General features: G+C 53.5%; 11 protein-coding genes across 11 annotated transcripts; 6 read left to right on the top strand and 5 right to left on the bottom strand.

Moving 5' to 3' along the window:
- Positions 1–693: 693 nt before the first annotated feature.
- Z520_02051 (uncharacterized protein) lies at positions 694–1548 on the top strand (the record flags this gene model as incomplete). Its single annotated transcript, XM_016772565.1, has 1 exon — positions 694–1548. The coding sequence occupies one exon, from the start codon at positions 694–696 to the stop codon at positions 1546–1548; it is 855 nt and encodes a 284-aa protein (XP_016636035.1).
- A 101-nt stretch (positions 1549–1649) lies between these two features.
- Z520_02050 (uncharacterized protein) lies at positions 1650–2738 on the bottom strand (the record flags this gene model as incomplete). Its single annotated transcript, XM_016772564.1, has 1 exon — positions 1650–2738. The coding sequence occupies one exon, from the start codon at positions 2736–2738 to the stop codon at positions 1650–1652; it is 1089 nt and encodes a 362-aa protein (XP_016636034.1).
- A 760-nt stretch (positions 2739–3498) lies between these two features.
- Positions 3499–4260, top strand: Z520_02049 (uncharacterized protein; the record flags this gene model as incomplete). The annotated part of the gene is made up of 1 exon (XM_016772563.1): positions 3499–4260. The coding sequence occupies one exon, from the start codon at positions 3499–3501 to the stop codon at positions 4258–4260; it is 762 nt and encodes a 253-aa protein (XP_016636033.1).
- A 1676-nt stretch (positions 4261–5936) lies between these two features.
- Positions 5937–7532, top strand: Z520_02048 (uncharacterized protein; the record flags this gene model as incomplete). Its single annotated transcript, XM_016772562.1, has 1 exon — positions 5937–7532. One exon carries the CDS (start codon positions 5937–5939, stop codon positions 7530–7532), a length of 1596 nt encoding a protein of 531 aa, XP_016636032.1.
- Positions 7533–7797: 265 nt separating this feature from the next.
- Z520_02047 (uncharacterized protein) lies at positions 7798–9526 on the bottom strand (the record flags this gene model as incomplete). The annotated part of the gene is made up of 5 exons (XM_016772561.1): positions 7798–8956; positions 9025–9129; positions 9177–9295; positions 9347–9399; positions 9448–9526. 5 exons carry the CDS (start codon positions 9524–9526, stop codon positions 7798–7800), a joined length of 1515 nt encoding a protein of 504 aa, XP_016636031.1.
- Positions 9527–9739: 213 nt separating this feature from the next.
- Z520_02046 (uncharacterized protein) lies at positions 9740–10723 on the top strand (the record flags this gene model as incomplete). Its single annotated transcript, XM_016772560.1, has 2 exons — positions 9740–10572; positions 10624–10723. 2 exons carry the CDS (start codon positions 9740–9742, stop codon positions 10721–10723), a joined length of 933 nt encoding a protein of 310 aa, XP_016636030.1.
- Positions 10724–10738: 15 nt separating this feature from the next.
- Z520_02045 (uncharacterized protein) lies at positions 10739–12229 on the bottom strand (the record flags this gene model as incomplete). Its single annotated transcript, XM_016772559.1, has 1 exon — positions 10739–12229. The coding sequence occupies one exon, from the start codon at positions 12227–12229 to the stop codon at positions 10739–10741; it is 1491 nt and encodes a 496-aa protein (XP_016636029.1).
- A 398-nt stretch (positions 12230–12627) lies between these two features.
- Positions 12628–13758, top strand: Z520_02044 (uncharacterized protein; the record flags this gene model as incomplete). The annotated part of the gene is made up of 1 exon (XM_016772558.1): positions 12628–13758. One exon carries the CDS (start codon positions 12628–12630, stop codon positions 13756–13758), a length of 1131 nt encoding a protein of 376 aa, XP_016636028.1.
- Positions 13759–14826: 1068 nt separating this feature from the next.
- Positions 14827–16125, bottom strand: Z520_02043 (uncharacterized protein; the record flags this gene model as incomplete). The annotated part of the gene is made up of 1 exon (XM_016772557.1): positions 14827–16125. The coding sequence occupies one exon, from the start codon at positions 16123–16125 to the stop codon at positions 14827–14829; it is 1299 nt and encodes a 432-aa protein (XP_016636027.1).
- Positions 16126–17492: 1367 nt separating this feature from the next.
- On the top strand, positions 17493–18041 carry Z520_02042 (uncharacterized protein; the record flags this gene model as incomplete). The annotated part of the gene is made up of 1 exon (XM_016772556.1): positions 17493–18041. One exon carries the CDS (start codon positions 17493–17495, stop codon positions 18039–18041), a length of 549 nt encoding a protein of 182 aa, XP_016636026.1.
- Positions 18042–18398: 357 nt separating this feature from the next.
- On the bottom strand, positions 18399–19157 carry Z520_02041 (pre-mRNA-splicing factor isy1; the record flags this gene model as incomplete). The annotated part of the gene is made up of 1 exon (XM_016772555.1): positions 18399–19157. The coding sequence occupies one exon, from the start codon at positions 19155–19157 to the stop codon at positions 18399–18401; it is 759 nt and encodes a 252-aa protein (XP_016636025.1).
- Positions 19158–19522: the final 365 nt, after the last annotated feature.

Here is a 19522-nt window from a genome sequence, read left to right as displayed (position 1 = left end):
TGACTCGCCTTGCCGGTCCGAATCATCACGCCGGAGCAAACGCTCTCGACTCACGACAACACGCTTGTGGTAATGTGCGACATATTATTCGGGATGGCCAGCGGGGATAAAAAGAACTAGGGTGGGTATGAGGGGCAGACATTGAGTTGGCACAAAAAAGGGCGAGCTCGGCGTCGCCGGTGGGATCTTCTCCCGAGGGGCGCCACCTCTTTCACAAATGCCCCCTCCTTGGGTGCTCCTCGTCTCTCGATCGACGAAGGGCGACCGAGTATGAAAAAAAGGTATTTGTGCCGGACAAATACTTGACGAAACCCTGAGACCTGCAGTGGGTGCCTGAGCCAGCGCGGTCATCGGAAAACAAAAGGTCTTCACACACTAGTGGTTGACTTCGGTCTCTAATGGCATAATTTATATATACATTTCATACGAGGTAGATATACCCAAGCACCGTGAGTGGTTCCGTACATGACCACATCGCTTTCGTGCCCCAGCAGGTATCGAGTTACATTTGAATGAAAGCTTGAACCTCTTAAATTATTCACAAACGGGTCTTTACAGAGTCTGAGGAAAATACAATATATTCCGGAACTCGCAGAAGGGCACAACAACAAGCGTGTCCAGACGCCGCATGCAACGTCTAGCAAAAGTATATACCACACACACACGCACACATCACAAAACGAGGAGGTGACAATGACGCTCCCGCCCCTTCTCGTCGGGAAAGTCTGCGCAATAACCGGAGGATTAACGGGGATTGGACGGGCCATAGCCATCCTCTTCCTGTCCCACGGCGCCAAGGTCGCAATCAACTACCTGCCGGCGCACAACAAGGATGAAGAGCATCTCCTGACGTCGCTGCGCACGGAGGCGTTTGAGGCCATCAAATCACGGAGCTCCTCCCAATCTCCTTCTGGGTCCGTCCACAACCTCGACGACGTCCCGCTGCTGACGGTGCCGGGCGACATCTCGCTGGCGGAGACGGGGCAAGACTTCGTCGCGCAGACGGTGTCCCGGTTCGGGCGGCTCGACACGTTCGTCTCCAACGCCGGAATCTGCCAGTTCGCCGAGTTCTTGGATATCTCCCCAGAGCTGTACCGGCGGCATGTCGACACGAACCTGTCCGGCGCGTTTTACGCCGTCCAGGCCGCCGCGCAGCAGATGGTGCGGCAGCGAGACCCGCAGGGCGGAAGCATCATCGGCGTCTCGTCCATCTCGGCGCTGGTGGGTGGCGCCCAGCAGTGCCACTACACGCCCACCAAGGCGGGAATCCTCAGCCTCATGCAGTCCACCGCCACCGCGCTGGGCAAGTATAACATCCGCTGCAACGCTCTGCTTCCCGGCACGATCCGCACGCAGCTCAACGACGAGGACCTGCGCGAGGGGAGTGACAAGAAGGCGTACATGGAGGGACGCATTCCCCTTGGCCGCCTGGGAATGCCCGACGATCTGGCTGGGCCTGCGCTCTTCCTCGCCCAGCCAGAGTTGAGTGGCTATGTGACTGGAGCGGCGATTTTGGTGGATGGAGGAGCGTTTGTGAATTTTCAGTAATGGAATGGTGGGACATGGATTTGGACGTGTATGTGCGCAGGACAAAGGTATACACATTGCATAGAGAAGAAGAAAAAAAGGGTAAAAGAGCCAGGTTGATTTCATGAACCGGGCAATTGGATACCGTATGCTTGGATGGCTGTGCCAGACCAGATCTGAGCTTGCTCTTCAGCTGTCAAATTCTGCGAGGCGAGAATCGCTTCCACTAGGTCGTGCCAGTGACTCCATGATTTGACGACACCGGGCCCCCCGACATTGCACACTGGCCAGTCTGAGCCGAACATGATCCTCGAAGGCCCGAAGGCTTGGAAAACGACGTCGACCCAGGGCCTCGTCCACTCGACAAGGGCTGCGACGTCCGTCGGACGGGTTTCGTCTTGTTCCGGCAGTTCGGAGAAAAGGCCCGAGAGCTTCATGTAGGTCGACTGGTGTTGGGCCATCTGCTCGATGCAGTCCTTCCACTCTGCAAAGTCACTGTGGCCGTTGCTCGCGAGGGCTTCTTGGGCAGATAGCCGCAGGTTTGGCTTACAGCAGTGGTTAATGATGATTCTCGGGCCGTCTTTCCCGCCAGCATAGACTCGCTCCATCATCGCACATGCTTCCTGGAGCTGGTGCATCCCGCCAGACCGGGCGTCGACGCCCAGATCGAATGTGAGACCGTGCCTTCCCAGCCACTGCAGGCCTTGGATGAACTTTGCCTGCATCATCGTCCCGGCGGGCTTATCCTGGACGAGATAGCGAAATCCTTTGATGAGAGGCCATGCATCTTCGCCTGCGCGCACTTGGACTTGTCGAACGTAGCTTGCGACGCCCTCCTCTCCAGCCGGTACTGGTGCCCACGGCACGATCCCCAAGACTAACCTGGCGTCTTCAGGTCGGTGACCTTCGCCTTCTCGTGGGCTGCCTCGGGCGATCCGGACCAAGAAGTCCACTTCCTCCAGAGCATCCTGCCATTCAGTATCTCGCAGCCCTGATTTGCGGTCTGTCTCGAGGAACACGAAGCCTCGGAGCTCTTGCGATCGGTTCCCTGTGGCGGCGCGATACTCGTCGAGGGAATTCTGTCTGTTCAGTGGATGGTCTTCTGCGAGATCCCCGGTCCAGTTCAACGACGGTATGTGGGATGCCGCGTAGAGGTGGATGTGGGAGTCTACGATGGATTTCGTCGTGCCACTGCCCTGTTGAGAAGCCATTCTGGAGGGTCCACAGGTTCAATATAGGGACTAATCTCTGCCTTGTCTGCTAATCACCTACACTGTAAGCGTTGAGATTAGGGAGTTGGGGAGATTTTGTTCATGGGAGGAACGACAGGGCCTATAAAGAGAACATTCAGCCTATACACGGCTCGCTGGGCACACAAGCCCAGCCCTGGTCATCTTTCCATAGAGGCCATAAAATCGTGGGCGTTCGGTATTTCGGTATTTCGGGTCAATGTTTGTAGAGGCTTCTTGTTACCAGGCGACCACCCATGGGGACGGCGTCGAACCCGGTAAATCTGACCTCATTGGACGGGAGAGTCTCTAGGACTATCTGCTGTCGATGCATCCTTGCGACATTTTGACATTGCTGGACAACTTGAATGGTGAATGGATGAGCAACACCGTCTGAATGCAGACCGGGGGAGAGAGTCTCCGTGGTGTTGCTGTGTCAGGTCGTAATTTGCGTCATTTGAACTGCGCCCAGGAGCAAAGACGACAAGGTCTCGGTCTTCAGACTGCGGTGGCCTGACTGTCTGCAGTTGTGTCGGCTTCACAATTCCATGGCTTCCCTGTTTTCCTGAGTCTGGACAGTATATAACTCACGGTCGATTCTCTGGACCTTGGAGAGTGTGATCTCACGTCGCCAATGGCTCCCCATATCCTGTTAATTAGAAGAAAAAAAGAACTTTGAAACCAACACCACCAGCACCACCGGCACCGTCTGAATGTGATGACGACCCTGTTTCCTACGAGAATGGATCATTTACAGAACCATCCTCTACCGACTCCCCCTGCGTCTGCAGCCTCTCCTGCACTGAGCACCGCCTCAGCAGCGACACGCATATCTGCTCTACCAACCCCGCGTTCGCACCGTCTGCAGCCCGGGTCACAAAAGGAGATTGCCCTGATCAACTACTTGGATGATCGCATTTTGAAGATCACGCGGAGATATGCCAAAAAGTTCAGTCATGAAGGAGGACTGGAGAAAGATGATACCCCGGGCTACACCACCTACGATGAGTTTGTGGCGGACGTAGATCCTCTCGTGGACGTTGTTTGGATCAGTGGCACACCGACCATCCAGATCCCGTACCTGCTGTCTCTCGCCGGATTGGCGTGTTCCTATCTTCAAGCTTTTCGTTTCTCGACCTCGGTGTTTTCTCTCACGAGCAAGATTGATCAGGGTTTTGCGACTCTGTTACAGCCCACGGAGAACGGGGCCACCATGTCATACAACGTCTCGATGACAGAAAAGGTTCGCATCAAGTCGCTAATTGAGGAGACCCGTGTCGCCGCTGTGAATGCAGCTTCCGGCAGTGGTCACGATGCTCGCATAATACACGACGTTTCCGAGACGGAGACCGAGGACGATGACAAGGACACAGAGGAAGACGATGATCAACCGCAGAACATGTCCATATCTCTTGGGCTGTCGAGGATATACAAAAGGACTTTGGAGATCCTGGGTGATTCGCTGGTTACTGAAATCGTGCCTCAAGCTCAGAGCAACGGTTGACGGTGGAATGTTCTTCACATGAGCAGCACCATCCAGAGAGGTAGGGTACCCCAAGCTGTGAGTCCAAGGGTCTACGGGTCACATACCAGACCGCTCCGTCACAGCAGCAGCTTGTGTTTGTTCTGGGGCCAGCGCCCATCCAGAGCCACACGACCGGCAAGTCTGATGTGAGAAGACTTCGAGCAGCTTCTCGATTTCTGCACTCTGAACGGCAGATATCACATTCTTCTCTTTCCCGAGCTTCTCGGCACCTCATGTCGACCAATGTGAAGCCAGCAATTGTCTGTTAGATGCAGCTTTGGGCGGACTCGAATGCTTCCAAGGCAGCCAATCAGGCTTGGCCACGCTGGGCCGCCATGCGCTCACCGACATCAGCCACGCAGCATCAGGTACCAGGAACAGGAAACTCTAATGAATGGCCCGATTTTCAATTGATGCCCGAAGAACTTCTTAGGTCACACAAATCAGCTCACTGCAATGTCACAGGCCATGCAGGTTAAATTTTGCGAGTCTCGAGTACTTGGCCGGCAGAGCTCCCTGCCTCTGGCTCTTAACCTGAAGATCGAGCTTTCACCCTGTCGCTTTGCACTTTGCAACGCTCTCAAACGTTCATAATGGAATGGATTACATTACTTCTGTTCGTTCAAACGGCGCTCAGCTTCGCAATCACACCCCTCCCACGACAAACCGAAGGCCTGCTGGTCCCGACGACAACACCGACAGAGACTGTCACTTCAGTTGTACCTACGACATTTTGGACAGCTACGTCAGCTATCACCCCGACCAGATCCCAAATCCAGTTATCGGCTCTGATCACCATTGCGCCTTTGTCGGCAAATCCTCTCGAAAAGCGACAATGCTGTTGGAATGATCAAGGTTTCCGGGTGGATTGCGCAACGTGGACAGGTTACTATTATACCTGGGGACCGCCCGGCGACCCATATCAAGGAGGGCCACCAGGTTGTGGACAGTCCGGTGGCGGCGGCAGTGGAAGCCCTGGGGCTGTGGTTGTTTATCAAAGTGGTGGAAACCAAATGGACCTCACTAGTTGGTCCGCAATTTTGGGGACGCTTTGTCTTGTGCTTCTATTATTTATATGAAGCCTTTCTGCAATAGCAGCTTGGAGGGTTTGGACCAAGTCTTCGACCTGATGCACGGCGGCAACATGGCTTCAGTCAAGCAGGAAGCTCAATAAAACAACCGTTCGACAATCAGATTGATCCCTTTCACAATCACCATGATATGTTTCTCGACAAACTTGAGGCCTGACGGTGTTATGAGCCAACACCCGTGACCCAAGAATCGGTTTGTTTGTCACTTGCCATTGTGCACGCGCTGCCTGTCCGATGGTGATGGCTATCAGGCAGCTATAAAGCTCCCTACTTTGAGCTCTGCCTTTTGGTTTCTCTCTTGATTCGGTCGGTACAAACTCAGGAAGGACTGATCAATACCATACATTGCAGCCTGGACTCTCTTAAAATAAATACACAGATCTTTTCTACAGAATCTTGCTCAGCAAAGCACAGTCAGCCCTCTTCTATCTTCCCGGCATACCAACTTCTGTGACAAAGACTTCCCCTCCCGCTCAACCAAACTCAGGTGTATTTGTGAAAATGCCCTGGTCATTCTGCTGTCGGACTGCTCTATGGCTGTTCCCCCTAGTCATCGCCGTGGGGATGCCTTTACTGCTCTCTGCTGCCCAATCCTTCAACATTGAGGTGGAAAAATCAAATCAGAACGCCACTCAGGCCGTAGTCCCTACGTCCGCCCTGACCGGTCCGGGAGTTTCAACATTGACAGATCAGAATACCGTCTCTACTCGCCCACTCTCTTCTTTTGTGGTCCTAGTTAGCTCAGCGCCTGCGCTTGCTGATGAGCAGCCCAACCAGTCCTCATCTTGGGACAGTTCAGACTCGACACCCTGGAGTGCCGATGAGACCGAGACCGCTGATTTTGTTCTCACGCTATCCCCGATCCCTCGAACCTCAAGCTCAGAGCCTTCGGTGACAGTCAACGGAACGCCGTGGGCAAATGCTACAAGCTCCACCTCGGCCACCTATGGATCGGGCTCGCTCTCCTCAACGGGTTCTGGTGTCAGTCCAGCTCTTTCCTGGGGCGCTCCTCCGCTCACTACCGACTCGTTTCCATCCAGTACGATTACTATAACGTCCACAACACGGCGTCAAACGACATTGTACGTCACGAATGCCGCCGCGGCGCCACATTTGTCTGCTGCACTAGCGAATTCCATGTCGAGCGACTGGACAAGCAGTGGCCCCAGTCCAAGCAAGTCCTGGGCAGCATGGACGAATTCCACAGCCTCGAGAATCCCCTCGAACTCAGAATCTGTGCGTGTGGTGACAGAAACGGTGTCTCCCCTACCTCTTTCGCTGACAGGCTCGTCCACGGGGACAGACAGCCAGACAACAATGGCCATATCGACCGAGAGAGGGCTGAATAGCTTTTCCTCCAGTTCCATCGAGGTGACGCCGCGAGGTTCAACAACTCCCAGTCAGGACACGAGCGCGATATCCGTGTTGAGTATCTATACTCCGTCAACCACCTCTTTCCCCGCTGTTAACTTCACAACGAGTGCAATCGTTGAACCAACCCTCTCGCTTACGTTGCCTAGCGGAGTGTTCTTGTCGACAGAGACCAACGGTGTGGTCTACTCCTACACCGGCTACGTTTCGGCGAATATCACCCACTATGTAAGCGCTTTGGGACCCGTAACCACGACGTGCGTGCCAACAGCAACAGTGACATATTACGATGCGCAGGGGAATGCTACTAGCAGCATGCTCCAGTGCGGACCTGGAATTGGCCCAGCTGTCACGCCGGTATTCGGGTCTACAAGTCTAGATGATACTGCGGTGCCACAAGCACCGTCGAACTCGACTACTTCGCTCCCAACAGCCCCCGCTGTATCGCTATCTGCTGCCGACGCTCCTGCTCCCACGCCGATCCGCCCGCGTCCCAGCAAGCCCGCAGAGTGCAGCCTCATCTTCGGAACTTCGACCCCGCAAGACTGCACGTTGACCCCGGCCATCACGGTCCACGCGAGCGTGAGTTCCAGACCGACGCCCCGGGTGTGGCACGGTAGTGGGATCGAAAGCGCCGCTGACGCTATGTCCAAGCGGGATCAAATACAGACTCGGGTGATCAAGACCTCCGTGAGCAATGGGCCTGATGGACCGCGACCGAGCACGCTGATCACGGTGCCGAGTTCGCGTTCGCCACCGTCCAGGTGGGTAAATTGGTGGGTAAATTGAGGGAGAAATAGTATTCATTGTCATTGTGGGATTTTGTCAGTGTCGGTGTGTGCGTCAGATCGATGACTGGCGCATTACAGCCGACGGCTGATAGCAATTACAATATATATATCCTCCGAGTTTACACAAAGCATAGTCACGCCGTCCTTCCTACAGGTGGTCTGTTGTCCAACAGGAGGAGGACATGGCTGGCCGATTTGTGGTGAACTACAACCCGTTACCTCGTACGGACCTTTCCCAGGTTCATATTTCTGTTCCTCGGGTCTCAATCTCTCTTGTGGTCCTCGTCATTGTTCGGCTGAAAATTGAGCTGGTTCCCGTTGTAAAACTGCTGATCCCTCCTCGCAGCGTCTTCGGCGCGTTGATCAGCCAGTGTGCGGATCCGGACGTTGTTCCCAGCAGCCCCAGCGCCAGGTCCGGAGCCAGGGCCAGGAGGAGGCTGCCGGCTCGCGTTTTCACTTCCGCCGCCGCCGCTCGTAGGCATTGTCTGTTCTGCATTTCCCCCCGAGCCATATCCAAGCAGTGAGCGTACACCGCCAAAGACCATCCCTGCCGTGCCGCTGACGAGATTGTACCCTCCTGTCACGACTCCTCCGAGCAAGCCACCGCCCAGGCCCATGCCGCCGGAAGCGTATGAGTCAACATATCCTTTTACCGGGACCATGACGAAGGTGCAGCTCCCCACGATACCTAGGTCGGAGAGTTCAGTATCTTCTTCCCCAGCCTCGATTGTGCGATTGGGAAGGGGTGTCAGGATGAGTTTGAGATTGTAGGGCACGCCACTTGTCCTGGGGGGCGAGGAGGCGGAGTTGGAGGAGTCAATCCAGGGACGAATTTCTTTGGTGATGGTGGAGGTTGGAGGGAATGTGTTGCGCAAGGTTGAACCGTCGAATGTGCGGACTTGGACTCTGACTTCCGCACGAGCGTTCGCTATTGATGTCCTTGATCTAGCATACGAGGACGTACTTGAAGAAGAGGCTGGAGTCTCTTGCGTTTGACCCTGTTTCCTCATCTCATCCAACAATCGCCTCTCCTCTCGATCTGCTTTTATCTGAGCTTTGATCCTTTCACGTTCGTCGCGTTGTTTCTGTTCGCGCTCTCGTTGCATTTTGATGTACTCTGACCTCTGGGCTTTTTGTTTCTCACTCATTTCCGTACTCTGGCCGGTGGACGGCAGGGTGTCGGCTGGAGCTGGAGATGGGACTGGAGATGGGACTGGAGGTTCTGCTTGTCTCCGTGGTGCAGATGAATGGGGAGGCGACGGAATTGCACGGTTCTGTGTTGCATAGACCTGTTCTCCCGCGGGCACAGGCACCGGTGGATTTTGCGGCGGTCTTGATGGCATAGGTTGATGTGACTCCACGGGAGTGGCATGTGCCGGAGTAGAGTCAGTGAACTCGTCTTCTCGTTCAGATTGCTGCGGGCTATTGAAGGTTCAGCCTCGAACAGTGTCTGCGGCACCTTGCATGCGTACCTGGGTTCCTGGAAAGACGTCGCTCCTCCATCTTGTTGTATGCCAAAAGCTGAAGCCAAGCGAGACTTCAACCGCTCAGTTGATACGTCTGCGGACTGAAGGTTTTCGTGTACTCGCGCATCCCTGCCCTCGTCAATATGCGGTCCCGCTACTTCTCAGACATCTCCTACTTGATCACAATAATTGCAGGCGTGCTGGTGATGGGGCAGATCGAATCGAGGAAACCGGCTTCTTCAGAGCCCTTGTTGAGCAATACGGCAACGGTTTGGGAGGACACCGCCGGGGATATCTACTCTAAATCGTCAGTAATTGAAGCATGAACATGAGTGAGATACCTTACGGAAGGATCTCTTAGGATAGTCTCCCATTCCTTGCTGGCTTCTGTGCTGTCGTCTGCCCGCGGTTAGCAACACTTGTCGGTGGCATCAGTAGACGGCATACCATATACGAAGCAGAGAACAGCTTTTCTTTCCTGAAGGGCTGTTGATATGGCACTTGACAAGTCTCCATCATAGAACATGGTGAACACAGGGTGAATATAAGTACGCCAGGCCTTGCAAAATGCACGAGTTGATTGAATCTGGATTTCCCATGCACACGGAGATGCGAGTCCCTTCGCCGCACCCAGGATCTCCGAGACGTCATTCGAGACGCGCAGCAGCTCCGAGAAATTAATTTGCGACTCCTCTCTCAGCTTTCTTCTTCACACACCCCGATCGTTTGAGGAGACGACATGGCCAGATATGACTTAAAGCTCCTCCGGTCACTTCTATCGCGCTCTAGTGGACCTTCTCGCCCTTTCAGCAAGGCCCAATCCCGTCGTCTCGCAACCGAGAAGCCTCCCACACCACCGAACAACAATGAGGACTTTGTCTCAATAGTTGATGCCCCTCCACGTCTTGTGCGCACCGGTCAAAAGCACAGTAAAGTCGGTATTGCGGTACTTTCGCTCATACCCGTCACTGCCTTCGCTCTTGGAACCTGGCAAATCCAACGGCTGGATTGGAAGACCAAGCTCATCGCAAAATACGAAGACCGTCTCGTGCGGCCACCGCTACCGCTACCACCGAGGGTTGATCCCGAAGCGATCCATGAATTTGACTATAGAAGAGTGTATGCCACAGGAAGGCTTAGACATGACAAAGAGATGCTCATCGGGCCAAGGACGCTGGATGGGAAAGATGGGTTTATGGTGGTGACGCCTTTAGAACGAGAAGGAGCGAGTACCATCTTGGTGAACAGGGGATGGATCAGCAAAGAGAAGAGATTCCAAGTCGACAGGGATCCAGAAAGCTTGCCCAAGGGCGAGATCACGGTTTCGGGACTGCTCCGGGAACCTTGGAAGAAGAACTTCTTCACGCCCAAAAACCAGCCCGAGAACGGGAAGTTTTATTTCCCTGACGTTTACGAGATGGCAGAAGTCGTTGGCGCTGAACCTGTCTGGATCGAAGAGACCATGACTCCAGACTTATTGGTAAGCTACTCGCGAGAGGCGAGGGGGATACCGATCGGGAGAGCACCAGAAGTCAATCTGAGAAACAATCATTTACAGTACATCTTTACATGGTGAGTGTCTGCGTTTGGTATCCAATATGTCGTTCCTCATTAATTCATCAGGTACTCATTATCCGCGGCCACAACATTCATGATGTGGTTGCTATTGAAGAAGAAGCCAATTGACAGAGCTCGACGCGTCCGTCATGTCACCAACTGGTAACATTTCCAACAATGATCAGTGATCCGACAACTCCTCGAGATCCAAGCTAGCCGCAACGTCCTTGGGAAGCAACTCTTTTGCAGCTTTCAGAAGCTCCCCATCGCTCTGGAGTAACCGCTGCCGATGCATCAACATTAGGACGTCACTCTGATCGATGCGTTTCCGGCGCGCGTGGGTTGAGTAAGCTTCCAGGTCTTCGCCAATTTGCTCGAAATACCATTCGGTCGCCTGTTCAAGGGCTTGTATGTGGTCCTTTCCGAGCTTAGGTCGGCGATTGCCGAGGCGGGCTTGTGCTTCAGTGGCTACCCGTCTAATCAGGCTTGAGGGCAACGACGGTACCATCTCGCCGTGGCGGGTCAGCTTTAGTTTTTTCCGACGGTGCTGCTGAGGCGCTGGTCGTAGCTCTTCTTCGTCTACCAAGGATTGGTTGGACGGTTGTCCATCTTCAGGTTCTGCTTCTCGCTCGAAGACTTCTTGTGAGTGACGTTGACGATCCACTGATGGTGATGTTTCGACAAGCTTTGCTTCTCCAGCACCTTGAGCATATTTTGAGGTGGTTTCCACGTCTGGGACAGGCAATTGGAAGTTCGAGTCATCGAGTGCTGGGATGTGCATAGTGCTCTCGTCAGGCGGTGCTAAGGATGGAGATCTCTGAAGATATTGGAGGCCCCTCAAAGCCTCAGTTTCCCCTCCCTCTTCCCTAGGAGATGGGTGGTTCGGATCGAGCTCCACAAGGTCATTCCTGATTTTCTCCGGACTTTTGGGGAGACCCTGGTAATGTGACTCTCTTCTGATCTCGAGCTCAGAATGGAATCCATCCATGTCGATGAGCCCAAAGTCGTAACGCGATAGATTTTCTGTTGGCTCAACTGTTTCGGCCCTTCTGCCTCTCTCGGACAGGAATGTTGAATCCTCGTCTCCTCCATTAAAGCTGACCTGTCCGACAGGATCTGACACAGGAAAAGAACGTCTCGAGATACGGCGGCTATTGTCTGGCGAATGCGCCTGTTTCCTGTAATCAATTGACCTGAGTGTAAATGTTGGATCGTGATTTTCGCCGCCATCGTCCTCCGGGAGGATGGAAGGCGTAGGAGCCGCCGGGAGTTCACTGTCCTCGTCGTCCCCAGGTTGGGGGATCTCAATGCTCTCCAGGCTTTCATCGATATCCAAAGTCAAGCGTGGTCTTTTGACATTCTGCTCTTCATCCTGTCCATCATCCACAGGTCTTCCAACCTTCGGCGTTTTGTTTTCTTTTCCCCTCGCTGTATCAGGTGTAGGCACTACTTTTCTGGTAACAGGCGCAGTAATCTTAGCCAATTGTCTCAAGATGCCCCTAGCTGAGTCTGGTCGGACGGTGTCGCTGACTGCTCTTCTCCTGCGCACTGAGCGCGCATTTGCCCCGCTGCGCTGTTGAAGGGCGCGGATGGCATGGGGTGTAGACGGCGTAAATCGTGTAGGAGTCTGGGAGGGGTGACTCCCAATTAAAGCTCGTGATCGAGAGGACATATTCGGATAGCTGAGATCAAGAGGGTTGGAAAAGCGTTGTTTTCCAGACGATGAAGAGATCCTCAAGTCTTTGAAAGACGCGTCTCGGTCCATCATCCAGGACACGAGATCACGTGACGCTCGCGCCAACACAGAGATTCATTTCTTGTAGCAAGAGTATTTCGTCCGCTCGCTGTGCAAGTCCGAAATGGTGGGCTGACAAGCCACTGACCGGATTTCCTATGTCTTTGATATGTTCATTGCCGTCTTCACTTCCTCGCATGAGATTGTGCTGCAGGCCGTGTATCAAGGGCAAATCAGGGATAACTTGGAATCGCCGGCAGCATGTCGCAACTGGATCTCCTCAAAAGACCATTTCAGAGTTCGCTCAGCAGCTTGAATCCATGAAAAGCCGCCACATGCCAACTGATGAAGGTCACTGGAATACATTCAATATTCGCGCTCTACGGAAGACTCTGCAGAGCCACCTCTCACTTTCCGACCTTCGACCGGCCAATGTTGTACCCCCCGGTTACCACCAAGTGTCGTTCAACAGCCTGCCCTACGAACAAGAGCTAGGCCATGACGGTGCTGAGAAGCGCCATGCTCCCAGCGACGAATGGAAGTATCGAGTCTGGGCTGGAGGCTATATGGAGTTTCAGATTCCCAGCATATGGACCGCCAGGCCGAACCTGGTCGCTGTCAAGGAAAGGATTACAGACACGCGGCTAGTTGGCGACTTTGCTAGCGAAAACGCGAAAGTCTTTGTCACGTTAACAAGGACCCTTTTCCCCGCCATGGTAGACTCCCAGGGGAAGCCCGTGCTTAGAAGGCTGGGAGGCCTCCGAGCCGCGAGCAGAAGAGACAACATCGTGCTCAAAGAAGAAAAGTACCTTTGCTTTATGCGAGAGATCCCAGAGAGTCTGAAATCGAAGGCTTCGGCGCGCAGACGACTGGCGCCTCCTTCTAACCCAGTATACTCCCAAAACATGACCCCTTCACCAACGCTGCTGTTCCGATTCAGCGCACTGACAAGAAACGCTCATGCCATACATCTCGACGCGGAATATACCCGGCAGGTATACGGTCTCCCCAAACTCATTGTACATGGTCCACTCACCTCTGTCCTCATGTTGGATATCCTTGGTGAAGCTCTCGCCCTCTACACCGTCGGAAAACCGTACGCCTTCGCTATTCGGACATTCCAGTACAAGAATCTTCTGCCGCTTTTTGTGAACGAACAGATCACGATTGCCTGCAAGAAATTGCACGATGTTCAACCACAGGGGACGAAGTTTAGGACAGCATTTGGAGGAGTGACATGGGAAAAATGGGAGGTTTGGATTCAGAAAGGAGTGGGAGAAGATGCGACCACGGCGGTTCGAGGGTCTGCCTGGGTTTCGCCGGTCGTGCATCCCGGCTCCGAGGCGTCGGCGGATGCTGCTGATGAGGTATCAGCTCCGTCGAGCGTGGACTCGCCAAATCCAAACCTACATGGAGAGGAGGAAGAGCAAGCTATCCATAAAGTTTCAGAAGAGAAGCTTCCTTGAGATTGAGTCTGACTGGGAGAGTCAGGTCGTCATTGTGACTTACTGGACCGCACACCCGGATGCCCTGCGTGACCAGACGAGCCAGCTTCACCAAGCCTTTGGTTACCATGAGAAACGGTCCACGAGAAGACTCTGATTACCGGGACAAGACTGAATAGAAGGCGAAGTGCACGAGCACGACTATAACGGCGACCGATGCCCTGAAGCGAGAATCCACCAAACCATGCTACGTCCAGGCCTGTGCACGTACCCGAGGGCTAGGCATCCAGTCCTGTGAGCAAAGGTGACTGCCCAGCTCTGTAGACGAGGCAGCCTTGTGGTGATGGTCGCACAGACGCTTCGGAACAAAGCGTTCGCGCGTCCTAGGGCATCATGTCCCCTTCAATATGCCGCTGCTGTTGCCGCGCTTCTTGTTGTCGGCAGTCCAGTCAAAAACTGGACTCGGCACATCGATCAAGCTTGTCATGGCTTGGATGAGACTAATCCAGGGCATTGCATTGCATGACCTCGGAACAATGCTCGTCGGAGCAAGGTATCAATCGTTCATGGCCCAATGGAGCTGCGACCTCTAACCATCCTTGCCAAAACTGAGGTATATCCATCAGACCGAGAATGCCAGGGGTTGTCTCGTTGTCTGATGGAACTAGTGTGTCGAATCCTTCTACCTAAGGTATCGTGACAAAAAGCACTCACTGCAGGTGGTTCATGCTTCTTCAAGAAGCAGAATGGATTGATTGCCTAATAGCTCTTGTGGCTGTCCTTAAAATACACGCGCGCGACGCGTGTTGCATCCGCCAGGACTGGCCGCGATGCTAGCCGGCATGTATATAGTCTTGATGCTTCCCTACAACGACTGTCCGTATAAACAAGAATCCCAACCCTGCCGTCAATCCACTCAAAGCATTTATTTACTTTTGTTCCCGAGAAGTGCCATGGCATGGTACCTTGCCCCGAACTCCCATCTTTGAAAGTTCCTTCCAGTGTCGGCGAGCTGAAATTCCAACCCCTGCTCCTTCAAAGAAACATGGGACAAAGAGGAGGAAGACCAACTTCGCAGACGAGAGAGCTTTATACGTGCTTCCACCCATTCCAGATCAGGATATGCTGCTCATCAATGACACATTGACCGCCAGTCTCCTCTCGATTTTCCAGAGAATTCTCTCCTTCCTTGGCCCACCTTTCCATTTTCCTTTTAACTTCCTTCATGGTTTTCGTCTCGCGTGGCAAGATGTTCCTTCTAAGACGATTCGTCCATACCCCAGTGACGTATTGGGTCGCAGAAACAAAATTCTCGTCTGGGCCGGAGTGTGTGGTGTTGTAGGCTTCCACAGTGTAACCTACACGCACCGAAGGGTTGACATAGATCCGATCACCGGAGCCGGGAGAAGTGAGGTTCATGTCTGTGTGGATGAGACAGCATTCGCTCGCTTCGAGGTGCTTGCTGGCAAGACTATCGCTCAGCGCACGGAATCGGAGTCCGTCGTAGAAAGGTGTGCTGTCCATCACAATCATCCCGTTCCAGCATGCTGAGACCTTCGTCGGGAGCCCCTTGAGCATGGACTCGCGAGACTCTTGAGAACGGAAGTAAGGGAATATGCTTTGAATTGTGCCCAGACGTTCAGAATCCCTGAGCACGAAGGTATCATAATAGGCCGGCGGCAAGTGGAAATCAAGAGCACACGCGGCGGAGTAGGAACCTTGGTTCGTGGCTAACAGTGTAAGGACGTCCTGTGGGCGGAAGACGACATCATTGAGGAAAAGAATCCTGTCGAACTTCTGGCCTTGTTCATCGCGGAGTCTGAAGAGAGGATTTAGAGATATATTCCGCAGGCGAGCGAGGTATGGTATCCTTCGCAACTCTTTGCCCCATTGCGTTCCCACACTCGTGGTTTGGATCCAGCCCTGCCGAGGAACTCCCTGCTCATCGAGCGGACCGGCGTTGATTTCATCTGCATGTGTAATCGGATCCAACACGGTCTGATGAGGGACGTTGTTCTGGCCGAGCACATCGTCCAACATTTTTAGGACTTCTTTTGTGTTATCCAGACTCCCTGACTCGTAGATGCTCACGAAGACATTCTCCTTCCCCAATACTCCGACCAGATCGAGGAGAGCTTGGCCCCATCGCTCGGAGATGACACGTGCGTTGGTCCAGAACTGCGCAACGATGAAGATCTTTTGGTTCTGTATCGGGGTCGGGAGAACGGACGGGGATGTATATGTGTGGCTGAGTAGGTTACGGGTGAATTCGCGGTGGTGTTTGAGGATGGTGAGTAAGTCTAGGACAAAGAGTGCGAGCAGGATATAGAGGAGAAGCCGAAGGACACGGCGTTGGAGGGATGGACGACGGTAAGATCGCAGTAACATGGCCACAGCAAGGAACGGGGGCCATCTGCTTGCGGGATGAGAGCATCGTGGAAGGGCGAGAGGTGAAGCCTTGGAGGCACTGTCCGGGGCCGGTTTGACATGTCTTGGTTGTGCTCAATCTGAAAGGATGAAGTGGGCTGAGGCTGATGGAAAAGGAGTCGGATCGGAAAAATAACCCTGCCGAGCTTGGCTGAGGTCGACCCAGCACCAGGGCAATTCATTGCCTACCATCTACTATCAGAGAGTGATTGGGATCCCGCAAGATGAACAGTGTTTCGCAGGCTGGCAGGATTCAGTCTTACGGGATATCCTGAGAGAGAAAACACTGAAGTGAGAGCTGCGGTCTCTATGATGTGGCATCTCCTCAACCTCGCATTGACGCACACGGGCTCCCTTAGGCCCTTTACTGTTTAGAGCTACTACATCTTGACAAAGACTATGATCGCGCAGTGGAATATCCCGCTGTTGCCTGGGATGGAGTCATCGTGTTCTCTCATTAGGAGCTGGTGGGATGTTATTGAGCCTCGAGAACTCGTCACCCGTCTCGAGAGAACCTTCATTCTCCAAGTGGTATTGTGATCCTTGGGCTCCGTGGTAGAGAAAAGCAAACTTCGAGAAGCTGGATTCTAGGAACGGGAAGCTAGTCTCCACAAGAGGTGGATTAAAGGGCTTGAGTGGTAGATGAATGGGTGTCTGTCCTCGGAACTCCCTCTGCAGGTCCATACACCGGTGCATGGCTGCTTGCATATCATCACGAGCTGAATGGATGGTCAAAGGCTACCTGCATGGATGCACGCTGCAGCGTACAGGATCCCACGCAAGGCCGTCGAATCAACAACGACCCAGCGAAGGAGCAAACATGGGTGTGAGCAACATTGCGTATGCTGTGCAGCAACAGGTAATTTCCCCTCCAGTCTTGTCTATATTGACGGCAAGGAGAAACAAGATATCACCCAACGACGCCTAATAGCTTACGAGGCTGACGCCCGGCCACCAAGGCCACGAAGAGCCATTGCATCCTTTTGTATGACCACACCGCTCCAGAGACACCAATGGCCGGGGGTTCTGGAACTGCCACAACAGATGGTTCAGAAACAAAACGACAAACAGTCGATCCGAGGACATTGACGGCCACTTCAAAAATGTCGAAGAGAGAAATGAGGGAGAAATGGGTATGCTCGATGCGTTCAGGTCTGCACATCATCATGGGTCTGGCAGGAATCCAGCTGTGCTTGCTGAGAAAATCGTCCTCATTATATAAAAGGTGCTTCTTCTGACGTATAACTTCCTGCAACGAACTTACCAGACCATCTTCGGATTTTTAACACGCCCAAAAGCTTCCTCAAACATCCATAGGTCTTTTCGACATGCGGTTCTTTCTACTCATGCTTCTGTTGGTTTTGCTTGACTTCGCCACAGCAGCATCGGTACCTCGTCGGTCGAAGGCGCGCAGTCTCACCCATCGCTGGCCGCAGACTCTTACCACGCGAAATGCCACAGCCAGTTCAGGCACTTTGTCCCTCAACATCGATCCTGACATAATCAACCCAGTCTGTGGTGGCATCTACGAGGCCAACATCAACGTACAGACTGCACCAGACCCGTTCTACCTCAGCAAAGCCTGCAACAACGTCCTGAACTATATCGGCGGCATGAAAGGGAACAAAGACGTCGATATCATCTTTGCTTGCACAGGCTTCGACACCTCCGGCGCAGGAACCCGAGACGTCAAGGTTATCCTCAACACCCAAGCCGATTTTCCGATAAATGCTGGCAGTAGCGGCACACAGATGATCCCGGCGAACATGGAGCTTGCGTCGGTGCAGGATAATGTGTTCTACGATTCAGAGGTGAACCTTGGAGTTAAGAGGAATACCGGGAACGGGAATATCACTCTTCAGTACATCTATTGTTGACCAGTTTGGCGCCACGGGAAGAGACAATCTGTGGGACGCATGTGCGCGCTGTGTTGTTTTGTCAACCCAGAGAGCGTGATGAGGCGTGACACAGTTGTCCCTCGAAACAATTCATGGCTCCGAGAGTTTCAACCATCATGCTCGAGCGGTGTTTCTTGAGCAGAGCAAACATACTGACTGAGGTTCGCGGGACAAAGAAGTAGATAGACAAGGCTTCCTGTATGATAAATCACCAATCCGGAAAAGGGATTCACTCGTGTTCAAGGCGTCTGAGCCTGGGATGGGTGATGCCAGGCAGTAAACAGTCCAGAGTCGCATGATATGGCTTCTGAAGTGCGATCGAAGAGATTCATAAATTCAACCAAGCCTGTCAAGCAATTGCCTGCGTCTTCGATCCACCAGTTCCTCTTGAACTTCTTCCAAAGTGGGCAGGCGCCATCTCACACCATCGCCGGCGTCGCCAGGTAAGGGTTCCCAGTCTGGGTCCTCGTCCTCCGCGCCAGCCAACTTCGCCACCCTCTCAACAGCCTCTTTTTCTTTCTTCCTCTCATACTTCAACAGCGTGCCATTCTCCTCGTCCGGCCCGAAACCAAAATACCTGGCGTCGAGGTGCCTCCGATTGATGTCCAGCTGCGGCCTTTTGGCGGCTTCTTCCTCCTCGTCGCCGTGGACTCTCCTCTTGGCCGCCCGCTCAAACATCTCCTTGACGCCGGGCAGTTCCCTCGCCCTCCCAAAGTATCTGTACCCTTTGCCTCCACCGGGTACCTCTCGGCCTTGGTCATCAAACACTGTGCCTCCACCCCGCATGTAATTAGGTCCTCCAAGCTCTCGTATACGCCGTTCCCAGCCCCACTTCTCCTTCATCAGCTTGTTGATCTCGTCGTTTAGATCCCTGATCTGAAAGTCGGACAGCGACTCGTCTTGTATCTTCGTCACTTTGCGTGAGATTTCTTTGAGGATTTGGCCACGCCACTTTTCACACAGGGGCACCGTGTCTACCGTAGAAGGCGCCTTGGGCCGGCGCAGGCTGGCGGATGGGAGGAGACCAGATTCGGCGGCCTGTGCGGCACGGAACCGGAAGAGCATGGACTGCGCTTTTTCTGAGTTACGCGCCATGGCTGTGAGTGTGAAGCAGAAGTTGTAGAGAGGGATGCGCCGCGAGCAACACGCGGAAGCGCGCAGGGTTTCGTCCTAGGCTCGGACACTTGTGATTTGTGGAGAGGCTCGTGTGCTGTAGAGAAGTAGAGTCGTGGCAGATGCGCTCTGGCAGAGTAGACAGGACTTAATCAAGTTCGTAAACCATTAAAAGATTGAGTGGATGGTGAAGGTCCACGAAGATTGCGGGAACCGATGCGGAGATGCATGATTGGGAAAATTTTGTGGGGAAACATTTTCGAGCACTATCGCAAGACCTCTAATGCCAGAGCTCTTGAGCTCTGCGTCCGCAACTCTAGCACCAGCGAGATAGATATCAGCAATGT

Source organism: Fonsecaea multimorphosa (genome assembly GCF_000836435.1).
Source record: "Fonsecaea multimorphosa CBS 102226 unplaced genomic scaffold supercont1.3, whole genome shotgun sequence".
In the NCBI taxonomy this organism is placed as follows: domain Eukaryota; kingdom Fungi; phylum Ascomycota; class Eurotiomycetes; order Chaetothyriales; family Herpotrichiellaceae; genus Fonsecaea; species Fonsecaea multimorphosa.
This window is presented reverse-complemented; position numbering and strand designations above follow the sequence as displayed.